The following is a 15,236-nucleotide window of genomic DNA, read 5'->3' as shown; positions in this document are numbered from 1 at the left end:
GCAGACGCTCAATGCAGGAGCTGCCCCCTGGTGGTCAGTGCGCTCCCACAGGGGGAGCTCTGCTCAGCCAGAAACCAGGCTGACAGCTGCCAGTACAGCGGTGGTGGTGGGAGCCTCTCCAGCACTAAGGATGTCCGACTGCAGCTTAGACCTGCTCCCTGCTGGCAAGTGGACATCCCCGAGGGCTGCCGGGCTGCCAGAGGGATGTCTAACTGCCATCTTGGGCCCAATTCCCCAGGGAGCAGGCCTAAGCCAGCAGGTGGACATCCTCCGATGGGTCCCAGACTGCAAGAGGGCATAGGCCAGGCTGAGGGACCCCCCCGAGTGTACAAATTTTTGTGCACCGGGCTCTAGTATAAAATAAATATCAAAAATATAAATCTTTGTTTTACTATGGTTGCAAATGTCAAAAAATTTCTATATGTGACACTGCACCAGCGTTAAGTTAGGGTTTTTCAAAATGCTGACACGCCGAGCTCAAAAGGTTCGCCATCATTGGCCTATGGACTGAAGGGTCCCAGGTTTAATTCCGGTCAAGGACACATGCCCGGGTTGCAGGCTTGATCCCCAGTAGGAGGTGTGCAGGAGGCATCCAATTAATGATTCTCTCTTATCATTGATGTTTCTGCCTCTTCCTTTCTCTACCTTTCTGACATCAATAAAAATATATTAAAAAAATAATAAATGTGATAAATCATGTAAATAGACTGCAAGTCAGAAATCACATCCGACAAAACCCAACACCTGTTTTTTTAAAAATATATTTTATTGATTTTTTACAGAGAGGAAGGGAGAGGGATAGAGAGAAACATTGATGAGAGAGAAACATCAATCAGCTGCCTCCTGCACACCCCCTACTGGAGATGTGCCCGCAACCAAGGTACATGCCCTTGACCGGAATCGAACCTGGGACCTTTCAGTCTGCAGGCTGACGCTCTATCCACTGAGCCAAACCGGTTATGACTCAACACCCATTTTTCATAAAAACTCTCAGCAAAGTGGGAATAGAAGCATCATACCTCAACATAATAAAAGTCATAAATGATAAACCTACAACCAATGTCATACTCAATGGGCAAAAACAAACTTCTTCCCCTAAGAACAGGAATAAGACGGATGCCCACTTTCACCACTGTTGTTCAGCATAATCCTGGAAGTACTAGCCATAGCTATCAGATAAGAAGAAAACATAAAAGGCATCCAAATTGGAAAGGAAGAAGTAAAACTCTGATTATTCACAGATGACATGATATTGTACATAGAAAACCCTAACCCACCTAAAAACTACTATATTTAATAAATGAATTTGGCAATGTAGCAGGATACAAAATTAACACCCAGAAATCTATGGCATTTTTACCCACCAATAATGAACCAATAAAGAGAAACTAAAAAAAATTCCCATTTTACCATTACAACAACAACAAACAAATTAAGATACTTATAAATAAACTTAACCAAGGAGGTAAAAGACCCATATTTAGAAAACTACAGGACATTGAAAAAAGAGATGGAAGAAGATATAAACAAGTGGAAAAATATACTGTGTTCACGGATTACTAGAGTCAACATTAAAATGTCCATACTACCCAAAGCAATCTATAGATTCAGTATAATCCAGTATAATCGGAACCTGTGGATTGCGACCCCTTCACAGGGGTTGCCTAAGACCATCGGAAAACACATATATAATTACATACTGTTTTTGTGAGTAATCACTATGCTTTAATTATGTTCAATTTGTAACAATGAAATTGGGGGTCACCACAACATGAGGAACTGTATTAAAGGGTCATGGCATTAGGAAGGTTGAGAACCACTGGATAATCCCTATTAAAATACCAATGGCATATTTCACAGATTTAGAGCAAACACTCCAAAAATATATATGAAACCAAAAAAAGACCCTGAATAGCTGCAGCAATCTTGAGGAAGAAGAACAAAGTGGGAGGGATCACAATTCCAGATATCAAGTTATGCTGCAAAGCCACTATAATCAAAACAGCCTGGTACTGGCACAAGAACAGACATACAGACCAGTGGAACAGAACAGAGGACTCAGTCATTGGCCCAAGCCATTACATTCAGTTAATATTCCACAAAGGAGGCAAGGGCATACAATGGAGTCAAGACAGTCACTTCAGTAAATGGTGTTGAGAAAATTGGACAGATACATGCAAAAAATGAAAGTAGACCACCAACTTGCACCATAAACAGAAATAAACTCAAAATGGATAAAAAATTTCAATGTAATATGTGAAACCATCAAAATCTTAAAAGAAACCATAGGCAGCAAGATCTCAGACATCTCTTGTAGCAATATGTTTATGGATACATCTCTGAGGGGAAAGGAAACTAAGGAGAAAATAACCAATGGGACTATATCAAAATAAAACGCTTCTGCACAGCAAAAGACACCATCAACAAAATGACAAGTGAGCCCACAACACGGGAGAATATATTTGCCAATGATATATCTGATAAGGGGTTACTTTCCAAAATATCAGGGAACTCATACAACTTAGCAAAGGAAGACAAACAGTCCCAATAAAAAACGGGCAAAGGACTTAAATAGACACTTGTCCAAAGTGGACGTGTGGAAAGCCAAAGAGCCATATGAAAAAATGCTCAAAGTCACTAATCATCTGGGAGATGCAAATCAAAATGACAATGAGGTATCACCTCATACCTGTCAAAATGGCTATCATCAACAATCAACAAATGACAAGTGCTGGCAAGGATGTGGAGAAAAGGAACCCTAGTACACTGCTGGTCGGAATGCAGACTGGTGCTGCCACTGTTGAAATAGTATGGGGTTTCCTCAAAAAATTAAAAATGGAACTCCCGTTTGACCCAGTGATTTCACTTTTAGGGATATATCCCAAGAAGACAGAAACACCAATCAGAAAGAATATATGCACCCCTATGTTTATAACAGCGCAATTTACAATAGTTAAGATTTGGAAACAGCTCAAGTGCCCATTAACAGATGAGTGAATAAAAACCTGAGGTATATTTACACAGTGAAATACTATGCAGCTGTAAAAAGGAAATAACTTTTACCATTTGCAACAGCATGGATGGATCTGGAGAGCATTATGCCAAGCGAAATAAGCCAGTTAGAGAAAGATAAGTGTCACATAATCTCATTGATATGTGGAATCTAATGAACAAAATAAACTGTTGAACAAAATAGATCCAGAGTCAGAGAAGCACAGAATTGACTGTCGAACCTCAGAGGGAAGTCAGGGGTGGATGGGTGGCAGGGATGAGATCAACCAAAGAACTTGTATGCATGTATGCATAATCCATGGACACAGACTATAGGGTGGTGAAGCCTTGGGGTGGGGGTCAGGGGCTGGCTGGATGAGGTCAATGGGGGAAAAAAGGGACATACTTAATACTTTCAATACTAAAGATTAAAAAAAATAAAATAGTATTAATTTCCTGAATGCCAAGAATATATATTAATTTCACTTGTTGATTGATAGGTTTTGGTCAGGTAAACCTGAAATGTTTACCAGTCTTTAAAAAAAATAATTAGTTGACATTTGGCTTTATATAAATAGTGCTTGCTTAGTATAGAAAATAAGAGATAAAGGCAAGTAGAAAACAGAAAACACAGAGATAATCAGCTATCCTTAAAATTTAAAGTAGAAGATTTTAAGAGACTAATTAATATTCCATGGTTAACTTAACCATTCTGCTATTGCTGGCTATTGATGGTTGCTTTTAGGCTGTTAACCTTATAAATAATATCATAATGTATATTTTTGTGTATAACTCTCTATTTCATGCTTTTCATGGTATAGGATTTCAGACATGGAATTATTTTGACAAGAGTTAATAAATACTAATAATACTATATCCTTCATTTAGTTTCACCAGTTGATATTTTTCTACATTTGCTTTCTCTTAGTCTCTTTTCATACATTTATGTAAGTGCAAATCACCTATCCTATATAATAAAAGGGTAATATGCAAATTGAGCAAATGGCGGAACGACCGGTCGCTATGACATGCACTGACCACCAGGGGGCAGATGCTCAATGCAGGAGCTGCTCCCGGTGGTCAGTGTGCTCCCCCAGGAGGAGTGCCACTCAGCTAGAAGCCAGGCAAGCTTAGTGGCGGTGGCAGGAGCCTCTCCCGCTTCCGAGGCAGCACTAAGGACCAGCATACTGAGCAGTAAGGAGCAGCGAGCAGGCCGTTGGTAAGGAGCGAGGGCTCCCGGACTGCAAGAGGGCGCAGGTTGGACTGAGGGACACCCCCCCCACCCCAGTGCACGAATTTTCGTGCACTGGTCCTTTGGTTCACATATATTACACATTTTTTGGAACCATTTGAAAGTAAGTTGCAGACATCATGACACCTCACCTCTAAATACTTCAGTCTGCATTTTGTAACAACCAGGTGTTCTCTAACATAATTACCACAATAAATTGTGAAAAAAAATTAATGTTTTCATATTATCATCTTACATTAATTCTAGAATCAGAATTATGAATGTCCTCCAAATGCCTTTTGTTTGATTTTTGAAATCTAGGATCAAATTAACATTCTTGCATTATATTTTTTGGTTATTATGCCTCATTATTCTCTTAATCTTAGAACAGTCCCCCTCCCTTCCCTCCCTCCCTCCCTCCCTCTCTCCCTCTATCCCTTCCTCCTCTCTCCCTCTTTTTTTTTAAAAAAATATATTTTATTGATTTTTTACAGAGAGGAAGGGAGAGGGATAGAGAGTTAGAAACATTGATGAGAGAGAAACATCAATCAGCTGCCTCCTGCACATCTCCTACTGGGGATGTGCCCGCAACCCAGGTACATGCCCTTGACCGGAATCGAACCTGGGACCCTTCAGTCCGCAAGCCAACGCTCTATCCACCGAGCCAAACCAGTTTTGACCTCTCTCCCTCTTTTTTTAGACCATGACATTGACCTTTTTGAAGAGTTCTGGCTAATTGTCTTTTAGAATGTCCTACATTCTAGATTTTTGTGATTTATCTGGGATTGTTCTCCTAATTAGTTTCATGTTACATTTTTTTCCTAATTTCTCCCCACCCCCACCCCAGCTTCCCAGACCAGCCATGTGCCTGTGCCTGCGCCAGTCACTCTCTCTTATGTTACATTTTTGCAAGAGTACTTCATAGCTTATTGCCTCATATCAGGGATACATAATATCTGCTTGTCTTGCTGTTCGTGGTCCTGAATTTGATCAGTTGTTTAATATATGGTAGCTGCTGGATCTCACTCCATTGTAAAGGTGCCTTTCTCCTTTGTAATTAATAATCACCTGTGAACCTAATTATATGTTTGCATTGTGTTGACACCAAGGTGGCTGAGCACTGATGAAAAGAAGTTACAAAATAGTATATTTTTGGCATTATAAATTTATGATTATTGATATCACTAGATTCCTAAACTGCAAGAAAATCTTTTTGTGCTTCTCTAGCCAACTTGTGTTCAGGGGCCCCTCCCCAGCAATGATGATTTGAAACCTTTTCTTTTTTTCAAGCCTGTTTTCCTTTAGCTCTCATATCACTTTGGAAAGAAGATCTTGATTCCTTTTTCTTCTTGCCCCTTCTCCCATCACAAGTCAGAAAGGTGGAACAGTTAAAGTGCTGGCAATAGAGTTGAGAGTGTGTGGTCTAGATCCCACTTTGACTACTCACCCATTTAGTTATTAATCATTCTATTTGGTCTTCTCAATTGCAGAAGAAGAGTTATTATTGTACCTTATAGAGTAGTTGTGAGGATTAAATGAAGTAAATTACTGTAAAGTGCTCAGCATAGTGCCTGATATATAGTGCATGCTCAATAAATATTAGTTCTTCTTTTCTTTTTAAAAAAATCCTTACCAGAGGATATGTTCACTGACTTAGAGAGAGAAAGGGAGAGAGAGAGAATCATCGATGTAAGAGAGAAGCATCGATTGGCCACCTCCCATCGATGTAAGAGAGAAGCATCGATTGGCTACCTCTCATACACGCCCCCATTGGGGATCGACCCTGAAACCCAGGCATGTGCCCTGAGTGGGAATTGAACCCACAATCCCCTGCTGTATGGGATGATGCTCCAATCAACTGAGCCACCCAGCCATGCAAATATTAGCTCTTATATAATTTCTTAGGAAACTTATTTTGTTAATTATTGTTTCCTGTACCTTCAACCTCTCTCACTCTGTTCACCTCTTCCCATAAGCATTTACTCAGATATTTTCTGTCTTAAGCTAACTAATCAACCAATTACTAAGAAATCTTTCCTGCACCTCACATCTATCTTCAGCTTTTGTCGTGTATCCTTTATTCACAGCCATATGTCAACTGCCTATATTTTTTGTATCCCTTTCCTCCTTTTCCTTTTATTCATCCCATTGTGTTCTGATCCCAGAATTCCAATAATCTACCCCTGATAAAGTCACCATTATGTATATAAATTCATTTTTATTTCCTTTGACTTTAGTGCTCTCATTTCCTTTTCATAGAAGATCAAAGTGATCTTTAAAAAATGTATTTCTGATCTCATCATTGTTTTGTTAAAACTAGTATATTTCTACTGCTGTTGATGTAAAGTCTCAAGTCCATAATATAGTTCACCAGGTCCTACCTAACTGTCCATCCTTATCTTGTATAGATTTCCTTTTCACTCTAAGCACTTGAACCAGGTTAAGTCCTGTAATTTCCTTATAAAACACTAGAAACCTGATGCACGAAGATTTGTGCAAGAATAGGCCTTCTTTCCCCTGGCTGCTGGCATGCAGCGGGCTCACTCCAGCAGCCTGTGTGGTGATGGCGGAGGCGGGGAGGACTGGAGAGGTTGGATATGCTAGTGCGTTTCACTTTCCCATTGTGAAAGTGGGATGCAACTGGCCCCCTTCCTGATCCTCTTCCTCCTCCGCCCTCTGCCTCCTGCTTGCCCGCTCTCCCTCCACGCCCATCGCCCCTCCCCTCTTGATTTGGCGAGATGGTGAGGAGGGAGATCTGATAATTTGGGTTACTATGTAGGTAGCCTCTTTCATCTATTCAAAATAAAGCTGAGCCGCCTTCAGCTGCCACCATCGCCCCTTGGCTGGCCCGGGGCTCCCAGAGCACACTAACTGCACCGAGTGAGCTCCGTGTGTGTCCGCGCCCACAGGGCTGCTCTAGCGCTAGGTTGTTTACCAGAGCAGTGGGGCGGGGTGGTGTAGAGGGAGATGCCAGACACCGGGACCTACAACCTCAGGCACCAGAGGGTTGCCTCTGAGGCCGGGGACTGAGCCAAAGGGAGGCTGCAAGGACGGTTGACAGGTGTGGAGTGTGGCAGGGAGGCCCTGAGGAGGCGTGCTGCCCAGGGGCCCAGAGCAGCCGGGGGGCAGAGCCGCTGACATCTTTGTCAGGTTAATTTGCATACTCGCTCCTGATCAGCTGTGGGGCATCGTGAAGTGACAGTCAATTTACATATTTCTCTTTTATTAGATAAAAAAAAATTACACATATCAAAGAGCCATTGCATTTTGTCCCTCCTTTTGGAGATCTCTCCATTTTCCACCTGTTTCTTTTGGATAATACCTCTTTTTCTTTGAGGTTTTAGCTTCAATGCCATATTCTCAGTAAAATCTTTCCTGACTTGGTTCAGATCAAGTGCAGCCATCTGTAGTTTTCCTTCATATCACTCATCACAATTGTAATAAAGTAATTAATTGGGTAATTCTTCTCTGGAATGTAAGCTCTATTAAGGCAGAACTATAACCATCTTGTTCATTGCTGAATCTCAGATTCTAGAGTTGTTCTGCTAGCAGGTCTTTAGTAAGTCTTTGTTGAAAGAAGGATGCTTTTTATTCATTCAGAGAAATGCCACTCATCTCTTTATTCCTTAATAAGAATTCTAAAGATTAATATTTTAAAATCTCAAAATGGTTGGAGTTTCAGTGCATTCTATGGAGGGTCCCCTGAAGACTGATAACTCCCTCCTTCCAGATGGTCTGAATATATAGACCCAAGCGAACAAGTGATTTATTTGAGATCTGTTTTGTCTTTAAAATATACTAGAGGCCTGGTGTATGGATTTGTGCACTGGTGGGGTTCCTCAGCCTGGCCTGTCCCCTGTCGCAAGCTGGAACCCCTCGGGGGATGTTGGACTGCAGTTTCTGCCCGATCCCCGCAGGTCCTCTGGGGATGTCGGACTGCCGATTTTGAGACCAGCAGTCCGACATCCCCTGAGTGATGTAGTAGTGCACCAAGCAGCAGGTGGCGGAGGAGGAGCCCAAGCTGGGCCGTGTGCTATGCTGCTCCCACTTATACCAGCCCTGCTGTGCAGAGTCGGGAGAGGCTTGCGCCACCGCAGCTGCACTCGCTTGCCAGCCATGAGCCCAGTGTCTGAAGCCCCACGGCCAGCTGAGCAGCGTTCCCACTGTGGGGGCTCACTGACCACCAGGGGGAAGTTCCTGTGTTGAGTGTCTGCCCCCTGGTGGTCAGTGCACATCATAGCGACCAGTCAAATGGTCGCTTAGGGTTTTATATATATGGATGAGCACTTGCCCTGGCCAGTGTTCTCAGTGGTTACAGTGACTGCCCATGCACTGAAGGGTCTTGGGTTTGATTCCCAGTCAAGGGCGCAAACCTGGGTTGAAGGTTCGATCCTTGGCCCCAATCAGGGCGTGTGTGGGAGGCAACCAATCGATGTCTCTGTCTCTGTCTCTCTCTCTCTCTCTCTCTCTCTCTCTCTCTCTCTCTATATATATATATATATATATATATATATATATATCCCTCCCTCCCTTCCTCACCCTCTCTCCCTCCCTGTCTCCCTTCCACTCTCTAAAAATCAATGGAAAAATGTCCTTGGATGAGGATTAATAACAACAACAACACAAATACATGAGCATTTTGCTTTCTGTTTCTTAATATTCATATATTTGTTAAACAAACAAACAAACAAACTGGTGCCTAAAACTGGTACCAGGGAGAATAATATGATTAAATATATCCAAATCTTTCAGCCATTCCTCATTTGACATTGTTTCAAGTCTACTTGATAGCCTGGTTACACTACTGCAAAGAATATATTTCATGGTTCCAGTATTATCAGCCCAAGGATGTATTGAATGAGTCATAGGCAAAATGTAATGAGGCAAAAGGCTGGAACAGCCTGCAACCATGGCAAGTGCCCTTGATCAGAATTGAACCCGGGAACCTTCATCCACAGGCTGAGACTCTAACCATTGAGCAAACCAGCTAGGGTGCAGTTTTACTTTTGAAATTGGTATAGGTACAATAAAAGTAAATGTTTTAAATTGACCTATTTTTAGAAATAAAGTAAAATTAAATCTGTATTTTAAGATTACATAGGCTTGAGACTGTAGATGATCTACCATTGCACCCTTAGTTTTAACAGCGTTTTCCAAATCAATAAATGCTAAAAGAAAAAAATTTTTAGTGCAGAAAGTTCTTGCCTCTGTGATGATATGTGCAGGTGTGTATTATTGTTCCACTAACAGTGAGAATAGACACAGATGGGTTGTCAGGAATCCAACAGCTGTACAAGGTGTGTGACTACAGTTGTAGTATAACAATTCTGAAGACAATCCCAATTTAAGTGAAATAGGCTTTACTTTTTAATGTATATTTGAGAATGGTTAGGCAAAATTTTTACTTATGATGTTTACTATTCTATTTTATTGCTTCAAGAACTAAAATTTAGAATTCCTGGAGGTTTTCATTTGTTATTATTTGTGATGCATTCATGTATTATACAATGTTTAGTATTAATTATTTATGTGTGTAACAGGCAACTCAAAGTTATGTTGACGAATGTCCTATGGACGGATTTAGGACGAAAATTCAGAAAGATCCTACCTAGAAACGATGCTAATTTATGTGATGCCAACAAGGTGCAATCAGACTCATTGCCTTCGACATCTGTTGACAGCCTAGAGACATGTCAAAAATTAGAACCTCTCCACCAAAGCCTTAAATTATCTGAAAGGTATGTTGTTCAGTATTGATTTTGTTCAGCTTACCACACTTAGAAATAAGTCCAATAGTCTTAAAAATAAGATTGTTGGAAATGATATTTAAGAAAATCTTCATATGCAGGTGCACCCAATTTGTAGCAAATCTTAAAAGTTGACAACCTTGATTTACAAACTTAGTGATAGTTCCATACTTGATTAAATAGATTGACAGAATTATTTTTAAAAGCAAGTATCAATGCATTTAACTTACTTTATAATTTGATAAACATATACATATTTTAAGATTCATATATGATATAAAATGAAGAGATGTATACAAATAGGTAATGACCTAGATTAAATAACTTTTAAAAGATATGGTAACATATCTTTTCTATTTTCTGCATCTTTAACATACCTTTTAGATACTATTTAATCTAAGTACTTACCACTTAACTTTGTTGAACTTTCTTTTATTTTACATGCTGTTTTTTGAAAAAAAGATGATATTGAAATATTACCACCAGGTTTTTAATATAAACATGCAGTTTAATTTTGAAAACTAACAAGACCAGATTTGTTTTTTATTTTTTAAAAGAATTATGTGTGGAGTTTGGGGCCAAACATTAGGAATTAGTTCTGGGAATTTGTGATCTGTAACATAGTATTTTTAATGTGTTTTCATGTATAGTTTTAATAGTTTTTGGGGGAGGTACTTTGCTTTCATTTAGACTAACATGTCATTAGCTACTTAGTGCTTAGGTTATATGGTCTGTAATTGAATGACACTCTATAAGAGTTTTAAGTCAAGATCCAGATAAAAACCACTAACTTTCAACAGTTATTTTAAAAATAAAAGAGCTTTGTCATAACACCTGAACATAATTTTATACATTAATTTAGAAAGGACACGTCTCTTAAATTAAAAAAGGTGAAAAATATAAAAGCCAAGTAACGAGAATTTCCTTATTAGATCATAACTGATATAAATCTAACTTTTTAAAGCATGTTAAGTCCTAGACAGCTTAATTTCAGTAACTCATGAAGCAGTTTGCTCTCATTCTTCTGGATTCTAGCATTTTCCTTTATAGTATGGGTGAACTATTCTCTTATTGTTCTGATAGATAAAGAGGGTAATTAAAGGAATGGCCCTTATAATCCCTGAGATTATTATTATTTTAATTAAAAAATCGTTATTGTTGAAAGTATTACAAATGTTTCCCGCTTTCCCCCATTGACCTCTTCTAGCCCCCTCCTTCCATGCCCCCTCCCCAACCCACCCCAGGACTTCAACACCTGATTGTTCGTGCCCATGCTTTATGCTTATATTCATACAAGTTCTTTGGTTGATCTCTTCCCCCAACCAACCTCCCCTGCTCTCCCTCTGAGATGCCACAGTCTGTTCCATGCTTCTATGTCTCTGGATCTATTTTGTTCATCAGTTTATTTTGTTCCTTAGATTCCACATATGAGTGAGATCATGTCTTTATCTAACTGGCTTATTTCACTTAGCCTAATACTCTGCAGGACCCTCCATGCGCTAAGAGATCCTTCTTTTTTATGGCTGCATAGTATTCCATGGTGTAAATGTACCACAGCTTTTTTCCCACTTATTTACTGATGGGCCCTTGGGCTGTTTCAGACCTTAGCTATTGTAAATCGCGCTGCAATGAACAGAGGGATGCATACATTCTTTCTGATTGTTGTTTCAGGTCTCTTAAGATATAGTGCTGCAAGTGGGATCACTGGGTCAAATGGCAGCTCCATATTTAATTTTTTGAGAAAATTCCATACTGTTTTCCATAATGGCTATACCAGTCTGCATTCCCACCAGCAGTACTAGGGTTCCCTTTTCTCCACATCCTTGCCAGCACTTATCATTTGTTGATTTGTTGATGATAACCATTCTGACAGGTTTGAGGTGATTGTTGTTTTAATATGCATCTCTCTGATGATCATTGACTTTGAGCAATTTTTCATATGTTTCTTGGCTATCTGTATGTCCTCTTTTGAGAATTATCTAAGTCCTTTGCCAATTTTTAAATTGGATTGTTTGTCTTTCTTTTGTTAAGTTGTATGAGTTCCTTATGTATTTTGGCTATTAACCCTTTATCAGATGTATTATTGCCAAATATGTTTTCCCAAAGAGTGGACTTCCTTTTCATTTTGTTGATGGTTTCTTTTGCTGTGCAGAAGCTTTTTATTTTGATGTGGTTACTTTCTCTTTAGTTACTTTTGCCCTAGGATAGTGGTCAGCAAACTCATTAGTCAACAGAGCCAAATATCAACAGTACAACGATTGAAATTTCTTTTGAGAGCCAAAGTTTTTAAACTTAAACTATATAGGTAGGTACATTGTTATTAACTTAATTAGGGTACTCCTAAAGCTTAGGAAGAGCCATACTCAAGGGGCCAAAGAGCTGCATGTGGCTCATGAGCTGCAGTTTGCTGACCACGGCCCTAGGAGATGTATCCATAAACATATTGGTACGAGAGATGTCTGAGATTTTGCTGCCTATGGTTTCTTCTAAGATTTTCATGGTTTCACGACTTGCATTGTAATCTTTTACCCATTTTGAGTTTATTCTTGTGTATGGTGCAAGTAGGTGTTCTAGCTTCATTTTTTTGCTTGTATCTGTCCAGTTTTCCCAACACCATTTATTGAAGAGACTGTCTTGACTCCATTGTATGCTCTTTCCTCCGTTGTCAAATACTAATTGAGCATAATGGCTTGGGTTGATTTCTGGGGTCTCTGTTGTGTTCCATTGATCTATATGCCTGTTCTTGTGCCAGCACCAGGCTGTTTTGATTACAGTGGCTTTGTAGTATAATTTGATGTCTGTATTGTGATCCCTCCCACTTTGTTCTTCTTTCTCAAGATTGCTATGACTATTATGGGTCTTTTAAAATTCCATATAAATTTATGGAGTATTTGGTCTAGATCTGTGAAATATGCCATTGGTATTTTAGTAGGGATTGCATTGAATCTATAAATTGCTTTGTGTAGTATGGACATTTTAATGATGTTAACTCTACCTATCCATCAACATGGTATATTTTTCTACTTGTTTATATCTTTATTTCTTTTTTTAATGTCCTGTAGTTTTCCAAGTACCAGTCTTTTACCACCTTGGTTAAGTTTTTTCCTAAGTATTTAAATTTTTTTGTTGCAGTGGTAAATGGGATTGTTTGTTTAGTTTCTCATTCTGAGAATTCATTATTGGTGTATCAAAATACCATTGATTTCTGGTTGTTACTTTTGTATCCTGCTATGTTCCTGAATTCATTTAATTAAATATAGTAGTCTTTTTGGTGGTGTCTTCAGGGTTTTCTATGTACAATATCATGTTATCTGTGAGTAATGACAAGTTTTACTTCTTCCTTTCCAATTTGGATGCCTTTTATGTTTTCTTCTTATCTGATCACTGTGGCTAGGACTTCCAGTACTGTGTTGAATAAGAGTGGTGAAATCAGACATTCCTGTCTTGCTGTCTTGTTTTTGTTCTTTGAGGAAATCGTTTTAGTTTTTTCCCATTGAGTATGATGTTCGTTGTAGTTTGTCATATATGGCCTTTATCATGTTGAGATATACTTATTCTATTCCTACTTTGTTGAGAGTTTTTGTGAAAAGTGAGTGTTGGATTTTGTTGAATGCTTTTTCTGCATCTGTTGATATAATGATGTGATTTTTGTCTTTCAATTTGTTTATGTGATATATCACGTTTACTGATTTGCTGATATTGTACCAGCCTTGCATCACCAAACTAAATCCCACTTGGTCATGGTGTATGATCTTTTTAATATATTGCTGGATCCGATTTGCCTAATATTTTATTGAGTATTTTAGTATTTATTTTTATCTGAGATATTAGCCTATAATTCTCTTTCTTTGCAGTGTCCTTAGCTGGTTTTGGAATTAAGATAATACCAGTCTCATAGAAAGAGCTTAGAAGTGTTCCTTCCTCTTGGATTATTTGGAATAGTTTGAGGAGGATAGGTGTTAGTCGTTCTTTGAAGGGTTCATAAAACTCCCCTGTGAAGTCATCCTGACCAGGACTTTTGTTTGCTGGGAGTTTTAAAAATTTTTTTTATTGCTGCTTCAATTTCATCAGTAGTTATCAGCCTATTCAGATTTTCTGATTCATCTTAATTGAGTTTTGGAAATTATTTTTTATGAATATGTCCATTTCATCTAGGTTATCCAGTTTATTAGAATAGAGTTGTTTGTAGTATATTTTTCCAATCCTTTGTATTTCTGTGGGGTTGGTTGTTACTTTACCCTTTCATTTCTGATTTTGTTTATTTGGGTCCTCTCTTGTTGTTTCTTGGTGAGCCTGGCTAGAGTTTCATCAATCTTGTTTATCCTTTTACAGAACCATCTCTTGGTTCTATTGACCTTTTGTATTGTTTATTTGGTCTCTATGTCGTTTATTTCCATTCTGATCTTTATTCCTTCTGGATACTGTGGGCTTTTCTTGTTGCTCTCTTTCTAATTCTTTAAGTTGTAGGGTTAGAGAATTTATTACCAGTTTTTCTTGTTTCTTGAGGTAGGCCTGTAGTGCTATGAATTTCCCTCTCAGGACTGCTTTCACTATATCCCATAGATTTTGGAGTGTTGTGTTTTATTTTCATTTGTTTCCTGAATGTTCTTTATTTCTTCTTTGATCTTTGGTAACCCATTCATTGTTTAATAACGTGCTGTTTAGCTTCCATGTGTTTGAATGTTTTGGGTGTTTTTACTGTAGTTGACTTCTAGTTTCATTACACTGTGATCTGAGAAGATGCTTGATATGATTTCAGTCTTTTTGAACTTGTAGAGACTTGTTTTGTGTCCTAACATGTTGTCTGTCTTTGAGAATGACCTATGTGCACTTGAGAAGAATGTATATTCTGCAGCCTTGGGGTGAAATGTTCTATAAATGTCAGTTAAATTCATCTGATCCAATATGTCATTTATTTATCTATTTATTTGTAAAATATATTTTTATTGACTTCAGAGTGGAAGGAAGAGGGAGAGAGAAATAGAAATATCAGTGATAAGAGAGTCATTGATTGGCTGCCTCCTACACGCCCCCTACTGGCTATTGAGCATGCAACCTGTGCATTTACACTTGACTAGAATCGAACCCAGGACCCTTCAGTCCACAGGCAATGTTCTGTGTATTGAACCAAACCAGCTAGGTAGGGCAAGTTATATTTGCTTTTAGAATTAATACAATATAGGCAACAATATAGGGAAATAACTAAGAAGAAAAAGACTTTGTACAGAAAGCCCAATCCAGTTAACTATGGTAGTAATAAAAGGCAT

General features: G+C 38.8%; 1 protein-coding gene across 1 annotated transcript in view; it reads left to right on the top strand.

Moving 5' to 3' along the window:
• The window catches only part of SENP7 (SUMO specific peptidase 7), a 181,560-nt gene that overhangs the window by 59,972 nt on the left and 106,352 nt on the right, over positions 1–15,236 (top strand). The window contains exon 5 of the mRNA XM_081086738.1: positions 9,763–9,960. Coding sequence (XP_080942864.1) covers positions 9,763–9,960 — 198 coding nt within the window. The remainder of the gene's footprint in view (positions 1–9,762; positions 9,961–15,236) is intronic.

The sequence above is a fragment of the Myotis nattereri genome, assembly GCF_964212035.1.
Source record: "Myotis nattereri genome assembly, chromosome: 3".
Taxonomy (NCBI): Eukaryota; Metazoa; Chordata; class Mammalia; order Chiroptera; family Vespertilionidae; genus Myotis; species Myotis nattereri.
This window is presented reverse-complemented; position numbering and strand designations above follow the sequence as displayed.